This window comes from Pelophylax lessonae, assembly GCF_965119305.1.
Source record: "Pelophylax lessonae genome assembly, chromosome: 12".
NCBI classification, from domain to species: Eukaryota; Metazoa; Chordata; class Amphibia; order Anura; family Ranidae; genus Pelophylax; species Pelophylax lessonae.
The window spans coordinates 88,994,101-89,016,374 of NC_138779.1; the positions used below are offsets into that span (position 1 = coordinate 88,994,101).

At 46.0% G+C, this 22,274-nt stretch overlaps 1 protein-coding gene across 7 annotated transcripts in view; it reads right to left on the reverse strand.

Annotated features, from left to right (window-relative positions):
* Nucleotides 1-4,620: 4,620 nt before the first annotated feature.
* The window catches only part of MIB2 (MIB E3 ubiquitin protein ligase 2), a 285,750-nt gene continuing 268,096 nt past the window's right edge, over nt 4,621-22,274 (reverse strand). For all 7 annotated transcript variants that reach the window (XM_082273689.1, XM_082273685.1, XM_082273687.1 and 4 more), the window contains one exon: nt 4,621-5,698. In XM_082273689.1, the coding sequence (XP_082129815.1) occupies nt 5,457-5,698 (242 nt within the window). In that variant the 3' untranslated portion in view covers nt 4,621-5,456. The remainder of the gene's footprint in view (nt 5,699-22,274) is intronic.

Sequence of the window (22,274 nt, forward strand, 5' to 3'; positions counted from 1 at the left end):
AAGTGGTTCAGCGCCTTTAGGTCCAGAATCGGACGTACCTTGCCCTCCTTCCCGGGCACGGTGAACAGATTGGAATAGAACCCCCGAAACCTGTCCCGATGAGGCACCGGGACCACCACTCCCTGGGCCCTCAGGTCCTGCACCGCTAGATGCAGATCCCGCAAACGCTCCGGGGACAGTAGAAGATTTGAGGGAAAAAATCTGCGCTCCGGCCTATAGAGAAACTCGATCTCGTAGCCAGATCGAACGATTTCCTGAACCCACCTGTCCCGAACCCGGGACAGCCATGGCTGAAGGAAACCGAGCAAGCGTCCCCCCACCCCAGAGTCGGGTGAGGGCGCCCCTTCAGGCCGCACTGTTGTGAGCCGCTGAACCGGACTGGCCGGACTTTTGCTTACCAGTCCACGGCTTCTTACCAGGAGCCGTCTTAGCCTTGTGGGATTAGGGTAAGAGCGTGCTCTTACCACCCGTGATCCCCCTAATTAACGTATCTAGGGACTCACCAAAAAAGGCGAGAACCATCATAGGGCAGATTAGCCAAGGTCTTACGCGAAGATTGGTCCACCAACCAACACTTCAACCAAACCAAAACAGCGAGACAATACCGCCACACCATGTACACGTGCAGCCAACGGAACCATATCCAGGTCCGCATCACACAAATACATGACACCCTGGTGGATTTGATCCACCATATCCAAAGTCGCCTGGAGGACAGAATCAGCCACCAGGACGCGATTAAGCACCTGCGTCCAGCACGCGACAGCCTGGGCCGCCATAAGTGAAGCAAATAAAGCTTTCAGCATAGAACCCATAATAGAATAGGCATGATGGGCAAGTGACCCCGTCCGTTTGTCCGTGGCATCCCGGAACACCGGGATATCCTCAGCAGGAATCGCAGTGGGCTTATTTAGAACCGCTATCGCGTGATCCACCGGAGGTGGGACACACCAACGCCCATCAGTAGCGGGCGTAAAAGGATAGCGCAGCTTAAACCTACTTGGTATAGCAAAAGGCTTGCGTATATTACGCCAATGTTCCTTTACAGCGCATTGAAAATCATCAGTGCAGGGAAATACCTGCGATGTTTTGCGTCTTTTCTGCGTCCCATAAGCCGCCAAGGCAGCAGGAGGACAAGGTTCATCCTGTAAACGCAGTGTTTGCTTGATAGAAGCAACCAATTCATCCATGAGTGCAAGCTCTTCAGACGAGCCAGGGGGAGAAATATCAACCCCCTCAACCTCAGCCTCCATTTCTGACCCTACAAGGTCCAGGGAGGAACGGGACCCCGACAAGGAGACCCCAGCAACAGCAGCCCCATCACCAACACCCTCTGAATCAGAGGAAATTGAAAACTCTGGGCCTTTTTGAGGATTGAGCAGCCATCAGCAATTGCACCTGAGTCGCAAGGCTAGCCACAATCGCAGCCAAACCCCCCCCCCCCCCCCGAGGGGGAAAACCGCAGTCCCCTGGCTTCCCACCAATGTGACAGGAAATTTGCTTTCCTGAGAATCCATGCCCCAAAATGAGTAAAATAAAATGGGTGACCGCCCCTTTAAATAAGGCGCTGCGAACGTAGCCCACCGCCACACAAGCACACCCACACCAGGGACCCCCACAGGGAGAAGTTATACTCAGGCAAGGATACAGAGAATAGAGGGAAAAAACCTGGAGAGACCGCTGCTGCTGCTGGCCAGATCGGTGCTCCTGTAGAAAAGGAATTGCTGATATTCAGGGCGCTCCATTAAAGCCTATGGGAGGCTACAAGAAAATGGCCGCCATGCATGTACCATGCGGCCGGAGCGAGTACAGCCAAAATGGCGCCGTTTGGCGCCGAAACCGCCGCTCCCCCACCTCATGAAGGTGGAATAAAAATACACCACATAGTTATAAAGAACATGGTGGACCGCCGCAGCGGCGCTGTAATGTGCCCCAAACATGATAGCATCAAGTTCCACAGCACACAGCCGTTCACACACTCAGACTGACACAGAAGTGCAGCACAGCCCCCCCTCCTTGCAGCCCACAGCATGCAGTGTGAGAGATAGGGAAACATCAATAGTGTGAACACAGGGCAAGGTAACACAGTCCCAGACTGACACCCCCCAGACAGACAGGTCCCCACATGAATACACTTACCTCTTACATGGCGTGGGGGACCCGCACAGGCGAACAAGCCGCTGTACATGAGACAGGGAGAGTCGCATCCAGGACGCAGCAGAAGGTGGGTTGAGAAACAGCACAGCGTCCAGTGAGGTAGCCACCTCACCCTAGCATCCCTGCACGGAACAGGGATGGGTCGTTCAGAAAACTCAGGAGCGGTACCTGACTGAACGCTCGATGGCGGGCTGAGAAGCCACTGACCCACAACCTGCGACCAGGGGAGCCAGCCCGAGACGCAGCCCGCATTATCCTCTTCATCCGAAGATCTAACTATTGCTGGTAAAAATAACAGCTAAATAAAGAAAGAGAGAAAAAACTCAAATAAAATCAAAAAAGAGAGAAGGGTATAGGCTGAGGGGACCACCCCCTGGGGTGGGGATATGTTAAAAGCTTTAATATTGACATATTCTGTTGCCTAGCTACTCCTACGGAGCAAAGTCTAATACCCCATTGTGACGAATATGAAGATGGCGGCGACTGTCGGAGGATGTAAGAGAAAAGAAATTTATAGAAGGACCCAGGCATCGTAATCCCCAAGTTCTTGGTCTTATGTGCTGCTTGCTCAAAAATGCAATGGTGGTAAGCAGTTGGTTGGCTTCATATTTTTATTATCCCAGTGTCCAAACCACCTAAAGGCAGTAATAGCTTACAGTGGGTACGGAAAGTATTCAGACCCCCTTAAATTTTTCACTCTTTGTTATATTGCAGCCATTTGCTAAAATCATTTAAGTTCATTCTTCTCCCTCATGAATGTACACATAGCACCCCATATTGACGGAAAAACACAGAATTGTTGACATTGTTGCAGATTTATTAAAAAAGAAAAACTGAAATATCACATGGTCCTAAGTATTCAGACCCTTTGCTGTGACACTCATATATTTAACTCAGGTGCTTTCCATTTCTTCTGATCATCCTTGAGATGGTTCTACACCTTCATTTGAGTCCAGCTGTGTTTGATTATACTGATTGGACTTGATTAGGAAAGCCACACACCTGTCTATATAAGACCTTCCAGATCACAATGCATGTCAGAGCAAATGAGAATCATGAGGTCAAAGGAACTGCCTGAAGAGCTCAGAGACAGAATTGTGGAAAGGCACAGATCTGGCCAAGGTTACAAAAAGATTTCTGCTGCACTTAATTTTCCTAAGAGCACAGTGGCCTCCATAATCCTCAAATGGAAGACGTTTGGGACGACCAGATCCCTTCCTAGAGCTGGCCGTCCGGCCAAACTGAGCTATCGGGGGAGAAGAGCCTTGGTGAGAGAGGTAAAGAAGAACCCAAAGATCACTGTGGCTGAGCTCCAGAGATGCAGTCAGGAGATGGGAGAAAGTTGTAGAAAGTCAACCATCACTGCAGCCCTCCACCAGTCGGGGCTTTATGGCAGAGTGGCCCGACGGAAGCCTCTCCTCAGTGTAAGACACATGAAAGCCCGCATGGAGTTTGCTAAAAAACACCTGAAGGACTCCAAGATGGTGAGAAATAAGATTCTCTGGTCTGATGAGACCAAAATAGAACTTTTTGGCCTTAATTCTAAGCGGTATGTGTGGAGAAAACCAGGCACTGCTCATCACCTGACCAATACAGTCCCAACAGTGAAGCATGGTGGTGGCAGCATCATGCTGTGGGGGTGTTTTTCAGCTGCAGGGACAGGACGACTGGTTGCAATCGAGGGAAAGATGAATGCGGCCAAGTACAGGGATATCCTGGACAAAAACCTTCTCCAGAGTGCTCTGGACCTCAGACTGGGCCGAAGGTTTACCTTCCAACAAGACAATGACCCTAAGCACACAGCTAAAATAACGAAGGAGTGGCTTCACAACAACTCTGTGACTGTTCTTGAATGGCCCAGCCAGAGCCCTGACTTAAACCCAATTGAGCATCTCTGGAGAGACCTAAAAATGGCTGTCCACCAACGTTTACCATCCAACCTGACAGAACTGGAGAGGATCTGCAAGGAGGAATGGCAGAGGATCCCCAAATCCAGGTGTGAAAGACTTGTTGCATCTTTCCCAAAAAGACTCCTGGCTGTATTAGATCAAAAGGGGGCTTCTACTAAATACTGAGCAAAGGGTCTGAATACTTAGGACCATGTGATATTTCAGTTTTTCTTTTTTAATAAATCTGCAACAATGTCAACAATTCTGTGTTTTTCTGTCAGTATGGGGTGCTATGTGTACATTCATGAGGAAGAAGAATGAACCTAAATGATTTTAGCACATGGCTGCAATATAACAAAGAGTGAAAAATGTAAGGGGGTCTGAAAACTTTCCGTACCCACTGTATATTTTTGGAGTTTATCAAAATATTTGACCCACCCGTCAGATGCTACATTTATCTGCTGGAACTGTACTTTTGAACATCGTTTCAATTTCAGGGATGGAAAGTTTACAAATCATACAATAACTTTGTCTGTCTCATAAGAATAAGAAGCTACAAAATTTGTAATATTAACAAGCCATATTTTATTTTGGTTTTATACACATTTCATATATTGTACACATAAAAATGAGGCATCTTTTAATTTGCTACTCAGCCCTGTCACCTCATGGTGTGGTTTTTACAATGAAGAATCCTAAAGAGAATTTAAATAATTTATTTCCTTTTTTAAGATGTCTCTCTTACTGCCTACTGGTATGACTCCTATGTAACTTAATGATTGGCAGAATCTAACATGACAGTCCATCTTTTTTTAATATAATTTGCCTTGCAAATTACATCCTTTGTAAACTGGAAAGAGCCATCCCTGTCAGTTTCTTGTTTCTCAAACATTAGTCACAGATCAATTTTACAGTTTGACATTCCTTGGCCAACAATGGGTGTCTACCTATTGTTATTGCTGTGATGCTACATCTTGTGGTCAGGTATGATGAAAACATATGCAACATAGTTGGTTTTTGGAAGGCTATGATTTGGGTTCATTGTAGAGAAACGTACAAAAAGAAAATGTGATGGGATTGACTGGTACCATATCAGGATTGGGCAGACATGGCAAATTTGAACGGGTAATGTTGTAGGCTTTTTCTGTCCCTCTGAAAAAATGTAGTTTCAGGAAGACTGAACTATATTAGCCCTTCCAGTGTGGATATTGATAGATATTGTTTTTTAGTGTTTAGAACACACACACACACAGCAGCCACGTTTTCATCTTGAGCAGAGTTGGACCTCTCTCTTGTCTCCGAACACCTTGCCTTGAGAGGGTCAACCCTATCATGCTTTGCTCAGGCGTATATAGTGTCCTTAGGGTATACAGCGGTGCCCAACACTGAAGTCACATCAACAAGCTTGTTTCAGACGAATATTTGTATTCGTTCCCGGATAGCTTGCCTACAGATGGGGCACGAAGTGAGGGATGTACTGCATTCTGTGCAGGAACCATGGCCACATTGAAACACAAGCTTGATGTGACTGTCAATACAGATAGGACAGGTGATCCGTTCCTCCATCTGACGATATCTGTTCTGAAGCTCTTCCATCATCTTTCGTGTACCTGATGCTTCTTGGCTGGGAACGCCGTCCACCTCTGTGCTGTCTGAAAAACAGTTCACAAAACAAAATCATTACCTGCAATTTGTGTCTCTCTGCTTTTTAAGATCTGAAGGTTGCTGGTTTAAATGGTGAACATTATCAACAGAAAATTACAAATTCTCAGGATTTTTGTGGTTAAATGTTCAAGCTTGCACACTTACTGTGGTAGCTATCCTATATTCCACCTGAACATTCAAGTTATATTTTGAAGGATAAATCGGCAAGCATGGAAACACCTTAAGGTGATTAGGAGCAAAAAGCTAGGATCTCTGGTGAGGGCTGAATACATGACTTTAATCTGTCCAGAACCTTTTTCCAAATTGTTCTTTTTACAAAGCTATGTTGAATTGAAAGATGACCACTCTCTTGGAGATCGAGCCAAAAGATCTCTATTCTTCAATTCCCAGTTTGCCCATTGTGAAGGTGCTCAATCTCCCCGTTGAATTATTTATATCCCAAAGTATACCTGTATTGAGAAAAACCTGTAGGTTGGCATTGCTAACCTCCTCGTGAAATTGGTAGTTAACTGGCTGTTTCTGCTTTTAGTAACTGAGCTGGAATAAGCATTTAGAAAAAGATGTGATTTACATACTTGTGGGTCAGCAACAAGTACTGAAGCCATAAGCACAGAAGCCAGGCAATTGGCAGTTTGAAAGAAGAGGCAAGCAATTATGGCATACATGTTTCCTTATTAATATGCTATATTCTGTGTGCACATAGTAAATAGTGTGAGGATATGATTTGTTTGTTCATGGTCAACACCAACATAACGTTCTTGCAAGAAGTGATTGGGGAACCATTCTATCCCCCTGCCCCCAACCCAAAGAGTTGGTGCCAGAAGTTAACTGTAGCAAACCTCCCTCCATAGCCTTACGATCTTACAATGTGATCATTCAGATTTAAGGACTCAACAGCTAGCATAAAAAAAAAAATAAAAACTACACATTTATACTCCACTACCCTCAAAATTAAATTGTGCCTTTTAACCTTATTGTAACCATAGATCATTGATGCCTAGGCTAAATTTAGTAGCCTTTCTTAACTTGATAATAACCAATTAGCGGAGATACATACTGTACAGCATTTATTCACACCTGCCTAAAACTGCATAACTGAATCGCTTAGCCTTGTTTTCACGTCCTGTGTACAAGTGTACATAGAAGAATTGATGCTGTTTAACCACTTCAGCCCCAGAAGGTTTTACCCCCTTAATGACCAGGCCATTTTTTGCGATACGGCACTGCATTGCTTTAACTGACAATTGCACGGTCGTGTGACACTGTACCCAAATAAAATTGATGCCCCTTTTTTCCCACAAATAGAGCTTTCTTTTAATGGTATTTGATCACCTTTTGCAGGTTTTATTTTTTGCACTATAAACAAAAAAAGACCGACAATTTAAAAAAAAAAAATATATATATATTTTTTACTTTCTGCTATAAAACAGTTCCAATAATAAAAAAAAAAAAGCGTATATCATTTGGTTTGCGCAAAAGTTATAGCATTTACAAACTATGGGATAGATTTATGGACTTTTTTTTTTTTTAATGTTTTATTAGTAATGGTGGCGATCAGCAATTTTTAGCGGGACTGCGACATTGCGGCGGACAAATCTGACACTAAGTGACTGTTTTTAGGGACCAGTGACACCAATACAGTGATCAGTGCTAAATGTCATGCCTTCAGCTTGGAAGTAATTAACCACTTTACTACCAGTCACGTAACCTCTACGTCGGCTGACTGAGTGGTTATACCGGGATGATGCCTCTAGCTAGAGGCATCATCCCGGTACCGTTGTTTGAAGCCGACGGTCGGCTTTCCGTCGGTAACGATCGATGCGGCTCGGGAGCCGCTCGATCGTTACCCGGGGGGGCGGGAGGGGACGTCCCCCCCTCCCGCCGCCTTCCGCGGCTTTGCTCGGGGCTACCGTCCCACCGGGAGCCCCGAGCACCCAGCCGGCACGTCCGCCGGGTGGATGGAGTCCCGATGAATGCCGGAAACGGCATCGATCGGGTCTCCAATGACGTAACCCGGAGGCGGCGTCCATGACGTCACGTCCGGGTTACTGTGCTGCAAAAGGCGGCAGATTTGAAAAACGGCTGTATGCAAAAATGCCGTTTTCGGCGTTTTGCATACAGGGAAGTGTAGTGGAGGGGTCTAGGGTCTTTTAGACCCTCGATCCCTCCATAAAGTGTACCTGTCACGACATATTGCTGTCACCAGGGATGTTTACATTGCTTGTGACAGCAATAAAAGTGATCAGATTTTTTTTTTTTTAAAAACCTGTAATAAAGTTTAAAAAAAAAGAAAAAATAAATAGGAAAAAAAAAAAAAAAAAAATTTAGCCGTCCCCGTCACCGTTAGCTCGCGCACAAAAAAAAACGTATACGCAAGTCGAGCCGCAAATGAAATCGCTGTTCAAACCACACATGTGAGGTATCGCCGCGATCGCCAGAGCGTGGGCAATAATTAAAAAAAAAGAGCTACACTCTAACTCTAAACTGGTAACCGTTAAATAAATTTAAAGCGTCGCAGATTGAGATCTCTATTGACCGTAGTTTGTCGCCATCCCACTGGGGGGGCGCAATTTTAAACCGTAACATGTTTGGTATCTATTTACTCGGCGTGACATCATCTTTCACAATATACAAAAAAAATGGGCTAACTTTACTGTTTAGTATTTTTTAAATGCAGTGAAATGTGATTTTTCAAATTTTTTCCAAAAAAATGGCGTTTTAAAGACCGCTGCGCAAATACCGCGTGACAAAAAATTTTGCAATGACCGACATTTTATTCTCCAGAGTCTTTGCTAAAAAAATATATATAATGTTTGGGGGTTCTAAGTAGTTTTCTAGGAAAAAATACTGGTTTTAACTTGTGAACAAAAAGTGTCCGAAATAGGGCTGGGGCTAAAGTGGTTAATGTTAGTGGAACTTGCAATACCAATATTGTCCACAAGATGCCACTGTGACATAGACTGTTGTTGTTATACAGCACTTTATGGTATTTCCTGTTCTCTATTGCTGGATATTAGTTCCACCCCTTCCTGAGAAAATCTCCATTTTAGAACACCTTGTGGACACAGCCAGACAGCATCTGAGGTTCCTGTGGGAAGATTCCTGAACCCCTCTCGGAAGCATCGCTGGTATGCTCAGAACTGTTAGTTATATACTCAGTGAATATATTGTTTATGTTTGTACACTGATTGTATGCTTTGTCTGTTTATTTCCAGTTTCACCTATTCACAATCCTATTTGCATATCCATCTGACTTGTAACCTGTCATGTGACCACCATTCTTTCACTGGAATAAAGCCTTAAGTTACAAAAGGACTGGTTACTATAGGATTAAAGGTTTAGCTGTATGTTGAGCTGCACACGCCTGGGGCATACGTGTAGTGAGAACAGAACAGTGAAACAGCGTCTATCCAGCAAGTGGGATTTAGGATAGCGATTATACAGAGGCCTGCTACCCTGCCAGCGCAGTCATCTGCATATGCAATACAGCAGTCTCTACACAGTCAAGCATTCCTGCAAGCAGCATGTCACATAGCCAGACATCCTCACTCAAGACAAGGTCCCGAGTTTCCGGCTCCTCTAGATCTTCCTCCTCAAGCAGTGCACTCGCCATAGCACATGCGAAAGCTGAAGCCGCCAAGGCTCGAGCAGCCTTTGCTGAGCAAGAAATGCAGATTAAACCGGAGAAAGTGAGGTTGCAGAAAGAGGCAGAGGAAGCTCTCCAAAAAACGAAAGAAGAGGCAGAAGAAGCCCTCCTAAAAGTAAAAAAGGAAGAAGCCCTCCTAAAAGCAAAGAAAGAAGAAGCCTGCCTAAAAATGCAGAAAGAGGCAGAGGAGGCCCTCCTAGAAGTAGCCCTAGAGAAACTCGCCGTGGAGAAGGAAGTAGCAGCAGCCATAGCTGAAGCAGACGCCTTAGAATTAGCTGTATACCTGAGAAGTGAACGCAGCAGACGCAGCAATATTCTTGATCCAGCAGCTGAAACTCCAAATTCTCTACAACAAACTTCAGATTACATCAATCAACATTTTAAAACAAGCAGTGTCAAAGAGACAAGCCAAAGACACTCCACGGTACCGCCGCAAGTCAGCGACAAGCCTGCAAACGGGAGAAATCCATGCAAAGTGACGTCTCCTACGACAGACTCCCCATAAGTGAGATAATAGAATCACCTTCTAATCGCCCTCCAGAACCAACGCCCAAGCCAGAACGGTACATCAGAGGACAGCTCGGTGCCAGCAAAAGGTATGACTACACACAGCCATCTTACCATGACAACACACAACAGGCTAACCAAGCCACCATAGACTTTGCAAGGTTCTTTGCACGACGCGAGTTAGTCACCAAAGGACTTGAAAAGTTTAATGACCGCCCTGAAAACTACAGAGCTTGGCGGTCATCCTTTCAAAACACTATCAGAGACTTAGGGCTATCTTGCAGCGAAGAGATAGACCTCCTGATCAAATGGCTTGGGAATGAGTCTGCCGAACATGCCAGGCGAATCAGGACAATAAATATAAACCACCCAGACACTGGTCTTAGAACAATCTGGGATAGACTTGATGAGTGTTATGGTTCAGCAGAAGCAGTAGAAAATGCATTATTCAAAAGACTTGATAACTTTCCCAGAATACCTAGCAAAGCCTACCATAAACTTAGAGAGTTAAGTGACTTGTTAATGGAACTTCAAGTAGCTAAATCCGAGGGAGACTTACAAGGACTTGCATTCCTTGCAAGGACTTGCATTCCTTGACACAGCCAGAGGTGTCAACCCCATTGTGCAAAAGTTACCCTATAACTTGCAAGAGCAGTGGATTACACACGGATCCCGATATAAAAGACAGCATGATGTTCCATTCCCTCCTTTTTCTGTTTTTGTGGACTTTGTGTGCCAGCAAGCTAAAACAAGAAATGATCCAAGTTTTGATTTTACGCTGTTGTGTGCTGCTCCTGTGGGACTTAACCCTCGCAAACCTCCAGTAGCAGTACACAAAACTAACGTGTCTCCTCCAGGTTCCTTTCACAGGTCTGCCAACTTCTCTAGCTCAGAGACAAAGGTCAACGATCCTGGTAAGCAGTGTCCCTTGCATCGGAAGCCACATCCTCTACTAAAATGCAGAGCCTTCAGAGAGAAAACCCTGCAGGACCGCAAAGCCTTCCTCAAGGAGAACCACATCTGCTACAGGTGCTGCTCTTCAACATCTCATCTCACCAAGGTCAGTTTGAAATGCACAGAATGTGACAGCTCAGATCACAACACAGGGTTACATCCTGGGCCAGCTCCATGGACTTTACAACACACCCTCAGCACTAGTGAGCACGGCGGGGAGAAGGAGCACACCACCACAACTACACCAGAGGTCACTTCACAATGTACAGAGATCTGCAAAGGAGCCATAGGTGGTAGGTCCTGCTCCAAAATCTGCCTAGTCAGAGTCTACCCAGCAGGCCAAAAAGAAAAAGCTATTAAGCTTTATGTAATCTTGGATGACCAAAGTAACAAGTCATTAGCCAGCTCAACTTTCTTTGACATGTTCGGCATTAAAGGCCCCAGCATTCCCTACTCCTTAAAAAAAAGACGGTCGGTAGGAGAGCATCCGGCTACCAAAATGAGTCCATCGATGGGCGATCTCGCTTGTCTTTGCCAACTCTTATCGAATGCAATCAGATCCCTGATCATAGATCTGAAATTCCTACACCAGATGTAGCTGCTCATCACCCGCACTTGAAACGCATAGCACATCTGATACCAGAACTTGATCCTCAGGCTCAGATTATCCTACTCCTCGGGAGAGATATCTTACAAGCCCATAAATCAAGAGCTCAGATTAATGGTCCCAATAACACTCCTTATGCTCAGAAGTTAGACCTCGGATGGGTCATCATAGGAGATGTCTGTCTAGGAAGCGTGCACAAACCTAACTCCGTTAGCAGCATGCTCACAAATACCCTAGAGAATGGGCATCCCTCTCTTTTCCAGCCATGCCACAACCATTTCCTTGTTAAGGAATCAGCCTACGCCACCCACTCATCTTGTCCCTTCACAAGCCTCACTAGTGACAACTTTGCCTGTGACAGTGACCAAGACCATTTAGGGTGCACAGTCTTTCAGAGAACTAAAGATGACAATCGTGTGGCAATGTCTATGGAAGACAAACTCTTCTTAGAAATAATGGAGCAAGGTCTAGTCAAAGACAGCACAAACAGCTGGGTTGCACCTCTTCCCTTCAGACCACAGAGACAACGCTTACCCAATAACAAAGAACAAGCTTTACAACGTTTTGCTTCCCTTAGACATAATTTACAAAGAAAGCCAGAGATGAGGGAACATTTCTTTTCTTTCATGGGGAAGATCTTTGAGAACGGTCATGCCGAGGTGGCTCCCACCCCTAAAGACTCTGAAGAGTGTTGGTATCTCCCTATATTCGGAGTGTACCATCCCAAAAAGCTAGGTCAAATCAGAGTAGTGTTTGACTCTAGTGCCAAATACAAGGGTATCTCCTTAAACGATGTCCTCTTGACAGGCCCAGACCTTAACAACAAACTCCTGGGAGTGCTCTTACACTTCCGCAAAGATTCTATTGCCTTCATAGCTGACATCCAGCAGATGTTCCATTGTTTCTTGGTCAGAGAGGAAGACAGGAACTTCCTAAGGTTCCTTTGGTTCCAAGACAATGATCCTTCAAAAGATATCTCAGAGTATCGCATGAGGGTACACATCTTTGGCAATAGCCCTTCACCTGCAGTCGCTATCTACGGACTCAGACATTCCGCCCAAGAAGGTGAACTTGAGTTTGGCTCAGATGCAAGACAATTCGTAGAGAAAGACTTTTATGTGGATGACTGTTTAAAATCCTTACCTTCCAGTGAGTCTGCAATCTGTCTTCTTAAAAGAGCACAGGAAATGCTCGCTTGTTCCAATCTCAGGCTTCACAAGATTGCTTCTAACAGCAAAGAGGTAATGGAAGCTTTCCCCGCTCAAGACCATTCCAGTGATCTAAAGGACTTAGATCTGGGTACAGACTCTTTACCTGTACTGCGCAGTCTAGGTCTACTTTGGGACTTGAAATCCGATTCCTTTACCTTCCAAGTAAATGGAGAAGAAAGACCCTTCACTCGCAGAGGTGTCTTGTCTACTATCAATAGCCTGTACGATCCATTAGGATTTGCGGCACCAGTTACAATTCAAGGTAAAGCCTTGCTTAGAGACTTGATTTGTGAAACATCTGACTGGGATGCCCCACTACCCCTCGATAAGAGGAACTCTTGGGTAGAGTGGAGGGACTCTTTATCAATCTTATCTGATCTCCATGTTTCACGCCCATATGCTCCTGTACCTTCTACAGAGATACAGAGTCAAAACCTTTGCATATTCTGTGATGCTTCTGTCAAGGCAATAGCTGCTGTGGCCTACTTAAGGACTGTTGACACTACAGCGCGATGCCACATAGGATTCATCATGGGCAAAGCAAAGCTTGCTCCACACCCTGAGCATACTATTCCTAGGCTAGAACTTTGTGCTGCAGTACTAGCTGTTGAACTTGCAGAACTAATAACCTCAGAGATGGACATTGACCTTAAAGATGTTCAACTCTACACAGACAGCAAGGTAGTGCTCGGCTACATCTACAATGAGACCAGACGTTTCTACGTTTATGTCAACAACAGAGTGTTGAGGATTAGGAGATCCACCAGTCCAACACAATGGCACTATGTACCTACTGACTATAACCCTGCAGACCATGCTACAAGAGCTGTTGCTGCATGTAACCTGAAAGACACAACATGGTTTACTGGACCTGCATTCTTGTACGATGCAGAACAGACTTTTCCTAAAAGTGACACTATCGAACTAATAGATCCAGACTCAGATACTGACATCCGTCCTGAGATCTCAACATTTCATACTGCAACTTCAGGTTGTCAGCTTAAATCTGACAGATTTACCAGATTCTCAAAATGGAAGACACTTGTTCGAGCTATTTCTTGTCTTATCCATATAGCTCGCTCCTTTAAAGGTGACTCAAACAGCTGTGACCGCAAGGGATGGCACCATTGTCAAAGGATCAGTTCAGTATTAGAGCTACAGCAGTCTCAGGATCTTATCATCCACACTGTACAGCATAAAGCCTATGCTAAGGAGATTGACTGTATCTTGAACGGAAAACCTATCCCTAGAGACAGTGCCCTGAGAAAACTTGACCCATTCCTTGATAAAAATGGACTACTTAGGGTAGGTGGTCGTCTAAGACAAGCCAACCTAGATTCAGATGAGAGAAACCCTCTAATAGTTCCTGGTCACCACCACATCGCTTACTTGATTGTGTCACATCATCACTCTCACGTCAAGCACCAAGGAAGACTGTTCACAGAGGGAGCGTTACGAGCTGCTGGCCTATGGATCGTCGGAGCTAAGAGATGCGTGAGTAACATGATCTTTAGATGTGTTATTTGTCGTAAACTTCGTGGGATGTTACAAACACAAAAAATGGCCAACCTGCCAGCAGACAGACTTGCTCCAGACCCTCCTTTCACCAATGTTGGTCTTGATGTTTTTGGCCCTTGGTCTGTTGTAGCACGTCACACCAGGGAAGGACACGCAAACAGCAAACGCTGGGCAGTAATATTTACCTGTATGGTCATCAGAGCAGTGCATATTGAAGTTATTGAGTCTATGGACACTTCAAGCTTCATAAATGCCCTCAGGCCCTTCATCGCTATCCGAGGCCCTGTAAAACACATCCGCTCAGACAGAGGCACTAACTTTGTTGGAGCAGCCAGGGAACTGCATATTCCTTCTAACATGGACACCAAAGGGGTAGAGAGATACCTCATAGACCAGGGCTGTTCATGGACTTTAAACCCACCTCACTCCTCTCACATGGGTGGAGCATGGGAAAGAATGATAGGCATAGCCCACAGAATTCTGGACTCTATCTTTCTGCAAATGGAGACCTCAAGACTTACCCACGAGAGCCTGGTAACCTTCATGGCAGAAGTCTCAGCCATCATCAACGCCAGACCTCTAACTCCAGTCTCAAATGACCCAGATGAGCCTGTTTTGCTCACACCAGCAGCACTCCTTACACAGAAAACTGGAGTGATCAGTGCTCCCTACGGAAACTTCACCACTAAGGACTTATACTTGCGCCAGTGGAGACAAGTACAAAGTCTGGCAAATACCTTCTGGGACAGGTGGAGGAAGCAATATCTATCTACCTTACAGCCACATACTAAATGGCAAGATAACAAACCCAACTTGAAAAAGGGAGATCTTGTTCTTGTTAAAGACTGTCAGTCTCAAAGGAATGAATGGCCTTTGGGTCTCATCACTAACACCTTTCCAAGTGAGGATGGGAAGGTCAGGAAATTGGAAGTCAAAATCTATAAAAACAAGGAGACCAAGTTGTTCCTCAGACCAGTTTCTGAACTGATCTTGTTGTTATCATCTGAAGAATAAATAGTGGTATCTGATGATACCAGACGGGGAGTGTCATGCCTTCAGCTTGAAAGTAATTAATGTTAGTGGAACTTGCAATACCAATATTGTCCACAAGATGCCACTGTGACATAGACTGTTGTTATACAGCACTTTATGGTATTTCCTGTTCTCTATTGTTGGATATTAGTTCCACCCCTCTCTGAGAAAATCTCCATTTTAGAACACCTTGTGGACACAGCCAGACAGCATCTGAGGTTCCTGTGGGAAGATTCCTGAACCCCTCTCGGAAGCATCGCTGGTATGCTGAGAACTGTTAGTTATATACTCAGTGCATATATTGTTTATGTTTGTACACTGATTGTATGCTTTGTCTGTTTATTTCCAGTTTCACCTATTCACAATCCTATTTGCATATCCATCTGACTTGTAACCTGTCATGTGACCACCATTCTTTCACTGGAATAAAGCCTTAAGTTACAAAAGGACTGGTTACTATAGGATTAAAGGTTTAGCTGTATGTTGAGCTGCACACGCCTGGGGCATACGTGTAGTGAGAACAGAACACTAAATATTATGCACTGTTACTGTATAAATGACACTGGCAGGGAAGGGGTTAACATCAGGGGGCGATCAATGGGTTAGATGCGCTGATAAGGAATGTTTTATAACTGGGGGGGGGGGGGGATTAGTATGGTTTAGTAGGATTAGTAGGAACACATGATCTCTCCCTTCCTGTCAGACAGAACAGCCATTCTGCCTTGTTTACATAGACAGTTGTTTTGTCAGTCTCCTTGACAATTGTGGGAGGCCGGCAGCTATCGCAGCCGCCGGTACTGTCTAATCACAGCGGGAGCGCAGCTCCGGCGGCACGCGCTCCCTAGAACCTTATAGTAAAATTATGTACATATACGTGATTTTGCGCTTAAGGGCCGTCCTGCCGCAGTATATGTACGGTGGGCGGTCCTTAAGTGGTTAATTTAAAGGGTGGTCACACCAAATATTGATTTGATTTGGATTTCTCTTTTGTTCATTTACTTTTATTTTGGTTAATTGATAAATGTTAACTATTAACACTTCTATTTCTGAAAACATTTCTAATTTACAGTATTTTTTCACACCTGCCTATAACTTTTGCATGGTAGTGTATCACTGTACTGGGGTTGCTAGTGATCAGGACAGTGTCTGGCTGCTCTGATGACACTGTGTGGCAGTTCAGCCAGCCAGTGTTGTCAGATAAATGCAGCTTGCAACAGTGTTCCTGATTGTAGCTACACTGGACTAGTGCAGCCAGCAACAGTGTTCCTGATCGCTACCACACCAGAGCAAGTGTCACCAGACCAGTGCAAGTAGCAACAGTGTTACCACCCCACCAGTACCAGTGCAAGCCAACAACAGTTTTTCTGATTATTGCCACACCAATACAGTGTCACCAGACCAATAACTGTGTTCATGATGACTGCCACATGAGTACCAGTGTCCCTAGGTCAGTATAAGCCAGTAAAATGTCCCTGATAGCTGCTATACCAGTTCTAGTGTCAACAGACCGGTACAGTGTTTCTGATCACCATCCTATGTAAGCCAGCTAACAGTGTTCCTGAATATAGCCACACCAGTCCCAGTGTCACATAACCATGGCAGCCAACAACAGTGTTCTTGATCGCTAGCTTCACAAGTCCCTGTCTTGCCAGACCAGTGCAGCCACCAACAATGTTCTTGATCGCTGGCCACACTACTGCCCTTGTCAACAGAGACAGTGCAGCCAGCAACAGTGTTCCTGATCTCCACTACACCAGTGCCGTTTTGCCACTGCCTGTACAGTCTCTGGTCTGTTTATTGATCACAGCTCTGGCTGCCGCCTGAATGAACCTATCTACATGTTCCTGCAAGACTCCTGTCCCAGAAACCCCCTGCAGGCAACTGCACTCAAGGAACCTTAGGACCTATTTATACACTGTTTGGTCAGCCTCATGTACTTCCTGGCCAGTGAAAATAGCATTCCTGGGGGCAGCCATGTACAGTACAGTACAGTGCGCAATGATATTCTCATTTCACTTTTATTACGAGGAACTACTTTTTATGTTGGGTCCATTCCCTTGGACATACACCTCTGTATGATATATTTATGCTACCTGGCTGGATCCGTCTGTTGGTCTGCGACAGAAGTCCGCTTCATTTCGATTGAGCCTGATTGAATGCTGTCTCTTTTAGTCCATCTGGTAAGAGGCTGCATGTTTATACCTTCCTGGTGGTGGCTATACCGACAGCACGTTTTTTGATTTATCTTCACTGGGGGATCGTTTTTAGAACTTTGTATCTCCTCTGAGCGCGGCTAACTTATTTTGAAAGCCATGTACAGTAAGCTAGGGTTGCTTGACTTATAGGAACAGGGACTACCTATAGGTGACCCTATACTAAACTATATTCCCTGACCACTTTACAGAGGAGAGCATTACAGTACATTGTGTTTGATACAATGTTGGTTGATTATTGTAATACAGAGGAAACAATGTCTAGTAAATTAGTCAAGTCATTGAAAAATTCCCACATCGGTAGTATCCTCATACTCAGAAGTAACCACAAAAAAAAAAAAAAAAACTGCATTTTTGTCTTACCATAAAATCCTTTTCTCTGAGGTTCACTGACAGACACAGCGTCAAGTCTTCATGTCCCAAAGCAGTGCAACATGAGGGGTGAATAAAAAATACAGCAAACGCAGAATACCCAACAAAGCTAAACATAGCCAATCAGGTAACAACAGGAGCTCAACTAGGAAAAACAGGAGCTCACCACCAGAAAAAAAATTCAGACTGATATAGTCCGTTTGCCAATTCTCCACCTCAAGAATATGCTCAGCAGAGAGGGCCAGAACATATTGTTCTGCCCACCTCAAGAAGCCAGCCACCTCCCGGGATGCCAGGGCACTCTTTCTGCCCCTTTGATGATTGACATATGCCACAGCCGTAGCATTGTCCGATTGAATCCACACAGGGCGCCCCTGCAGACGATCTGTCCACTGAGACAGACAAAGTCCGACCGCCCGAATTTGCAGGATGTTGATCGGCAACCTGGACTCCTCCCGAGTCCAGACACCTTGGGCCGAACAAATTACCAAGACACCTCCCCATCCGGACAGACTGGCACCCATGGTGATTGCAGTACAATACAGGGGAAGAAAAGATTTTCCCAGATGAAGGGCGGGGAGCGAAGCCAGCATAGGAGAGACTCCCTCAAACCCTGACTCAACAGAATCAGATTGTCCAATGAAAGCGGATGCTTGTTCCATTTGATCAGAATCTCCCTTTGCAAAGGCCTGGTGTGGAATGGAATGCAAATGGAACCTCCTCGAAGGTGGACACCATCAGACCAAGTACTTGCATGCAAGTCCTTAGAGACTTGGACAACAGGAGCTGAACAGCCTCCTGTAGTTTCAGTAGTTTTGTCTGAGGAAGAAACACCCGGGCTGACGCTGAATCCAGCCTCAGACCCAAGTAGTGCAGCTTTGTGGATGGAGACAGTGCCGATTTCTGAAAATTCAGTGTCCACCCGAACTCCTGCAGAATTTGCACTGTAACCTCCAAGTCGGCTTCTGGAGCTGAAGAAGACTCTACACGCAGAAGCAGATCGTACAGGTAAGCCAGTACCGCGATCTCCTTCTGCCATAACAAGGCCAACACTGGAGCCAAAATCTTTGTGAACACTCGAGGAGCTTAAGCGAGACCAAAGGGTAACGCCACGGATGCTCGCCCATGGCAAAAAATGAAGAAAACGCTGATGCCCGACATATATTGGAATATGAGGGTAAGCGTCCTTGAGATCGGTAGAAGCCATCAGATCTCCTTGATGAAGGAAAACGACTACTGTGCCGATGGACTCCATCCGAAATTTCTGAACCCGCACAACATAGTTCAGAGCCTTGAGATCAAAGATCAGACAAACCTTGGCTTCCTTCCTGAGAACTATAAACAGGTTTGAATAAAAACCTTGGAAACATTCTGACTCTGGAACCGGCACAATAACTCCTAGTGCTAACAGGTCCTGCACTGCTCCATAGAGGCCCTGTAGCTGCTCTGGAGAAAGGCGTACGTTGAAAGGAAAGAACCTTGCTGGAGGCAAGGACCGAAACTTGATCTTGTAACCAAACTGAATCAGAACGTGGACCCATTTGTCCTGAATGAGCAAGGTCCACGGATCCGGGAAAAAGATGAAGACGTCCCCCCACCAAAGATGCGGGTGAGGGCGCCCCTTCAGGCTTGGGAAGGCTTGTCTGCGGAACCAGACACGCCCGCTTTGGACTTACCATTCCAGGGTCTCTTGGAGCCTCCCGCAAAGTTAGGGGTGAATCTCAAGCCCTTTTCCTGCAATCCAGATGGACAAAAGGGCTGCTTGTGAACCGAAAAGAAGGGACCCCCTCTTATGGCGAGGTTCCTTGCCCTTTGCAGCCTGTGGAAGCAAAGTACTCTTAACAAACAATTCAGCCAAGCGCTTACTCCAAAGGGGAAGACTGGCGTGCTGCTCTCCTCAGGCAGGGAAATCCAAAATGGGTACATAAAAGAAAAGAAAAAGGAGGCGCAAACATCTAGTGCATTACCCGTGGTCACTGTTTATAAAATTTTTAATAAAATTCCAAATGCATACTCAGACATGAAGATATTTAAAATCGTGTTACAAATTTACGTCACACATGAACTGGAACATGTCCTTGAAGATAGGACGGCTAACGCGTTTCGGGAGTCAACCTCCCTTCCTCAGAGCTGGTCATAACAGTAGCAGATCAGAATATATATAGTAGCTTCAAATGAACCAAGGTCCTCCCCCTCCCCTCCCTTCCCCCAGAGGGAGTAGGGCGGGACCGTCCAGTGTCCAAAAACTTGCTCCGCCTTTGTTAGACATTAACCCTCAAAGCATCTGTGGCCACTGGTTGTATACCAAATGGAAAAATCAAAAGGAAAATCTAACATCAAAACTTTTAAGCAAAGTACTCTTACCTCCAGCAAGGCCCTTAATGATCTCTTCCATAGAAGCACCGAACAAACAGTCACCTACAAAAGGAAGATCAGTCAGTACCTTTTTAGAAGCCTGGTCAGCTGACCAGTACTTCAACCAGATCATATGGCGAAGAATCACCGCCGTCACAGAAACCCTGCTGGCCAGGGGGGCCGCATCCAGGGATGCATCACAAATATATGTAACCCTTGAATCAACTGATCCACCAGCTCAGAAGGATGTGGACTCCCCTCCAGGTCCTGGCACAAAACCTTAGCCCATTCCGTTAAGGTCTGAAGGGTTTGAAAAGGTACCGGACCAGACCAGAGCCTTCACACTTTTGTCCACCGGGTCCTTAAAAGACGGGGAGTCTGATTCAGCCTGGAACCTTGAGAGTCCGCCGATGGTGGAACCGTCAGTTTCTTCAGAAGAGACTTCTCAAAGGGATATCTTCTAGTATAGCGCTTCGGTATACCGTTTAGGGGTACCCCACCGTCATCTCGTCAAAATAGGCAGGAAAGGGAAAAATCTTATTCACCTTGGAAGATTTGCAGGTGCCAAATTGCACCGGTGTCGTCGACTCAGCTGAGTCCTCCAACTTTAAAGTTTCCCACACTGATACAATCAGGGCCTCTGCCAGCGCTTTTTCATGCACGGCTGCAGAGGAGGAGGACTCATCTTCACTATTAGAGCACTTAGCGTGCGTGAACGCAGACCCAGTGGGCTGACTCTCGTCCATGGCGGCCAAATCCACCTCAGAATCTGAGCAAGCAGAGGATACAGGTGAAGGTGGGGGGCGCTTCTTGCCAGGTCACCTTTGCAGGGCAAAATCTACTTTGGCTACTAGTGACTGCAGGACTGCCGTCATAGCTACCAGGGCAGACTGAGACCCAGAGGGTCCCGCAGCTTCCAGAAGTGCATTCGGGTGGTGAAACGAGCTCCCCAGGCTTCATGACTATAAAGGGTTAAGCAGAACCGCTGCTCAGCAAAGAAACATTTTTTATTTTATTTTAAAGGGAGGCCCTGTGCACCGCTGTGGCACTATAAGAAGCAGCGCACCCACGGTGCTGTATACAGCAAGGAAGGATAGTGTACCCCCAGAGTCTCACCACCTGAGCTGGAAAGTGCCAAAACGATCTGCCACACTGCTGGAAAGAGGAAGAGGAAAAGCTGACCTGACACTAGAGGCCCCCACAGCCTCAGCACTGTCTCCGACTACCGGAAAATGGCCACCAATGCAAGTCTATGGGGAAACCAAAAAACATGGCCGCTGAACTACAGAAACTTGGCCGCCGAACCGGGAATCACAGAGACCACTGAAAAAGACCACGCAGCGCTGCATAGGACCCTGGACCCCAGGAAAAAAAATGTACTGACCCCAGGAGAGGGTCCCCTAGGGATCCCCTCGCAGCACCCAGGTATGGACACCCCTAACCGGGACCAACAACAACACCCACCGCTCCTCCAGCCCAGCACCATGTAGCCCCCCGCGACCACCCCAAAAATTCTGCAGGAAAGGTAGGGGGAAACTACTCGCTATACCACGGTCACCAGGCAGGCGCCACTCCCAGCAGTCCACCACACTATCTTGGAATGGGGGTGCTGCGGCCTGAGGTACGCTGCAACTCTGGTCATGACTGCTGTTGTGACCAGTGCTATGCGACCTCGTGAGAGGTCTCACTAGCCCGTCAGTCCCAGTGGGACTATGTTGCGGCACACTTAGCGCGGAGTTAGTAGTTGGGTTGCGCTTCCCTCATAGACTGGGAAGACCGTAAGGATCTAGAATATTCAGTGCGTCGCTCAGTCCAGCTGTTGATTGTAGTTCTCACAGGAACATAGCTCACACATGAACAAAAATAATAAAGTAAAAAATTCCATTTAAATAGGAAAAAAGCCAGGACCACAGATCCCAGCAGAGAGCCAGGTCCTTACTCCTAAACTAGGCAGAAAAAAATGGAAGTCCTACAGCAGGAAGTGATGGTATACCCTCTGGGACTACCCCAGGGGCGTAGCCAAAACGGTTTCCGCCTCTTAGAGACCAAGATCATAAGACCAATGGTCTGAAGACTTGAAGCTGTGTCTGTCAGTGATAGAAAGAGAAATACAGTTTCATTTTCTTGCCATATCCTAAAACTTATAGC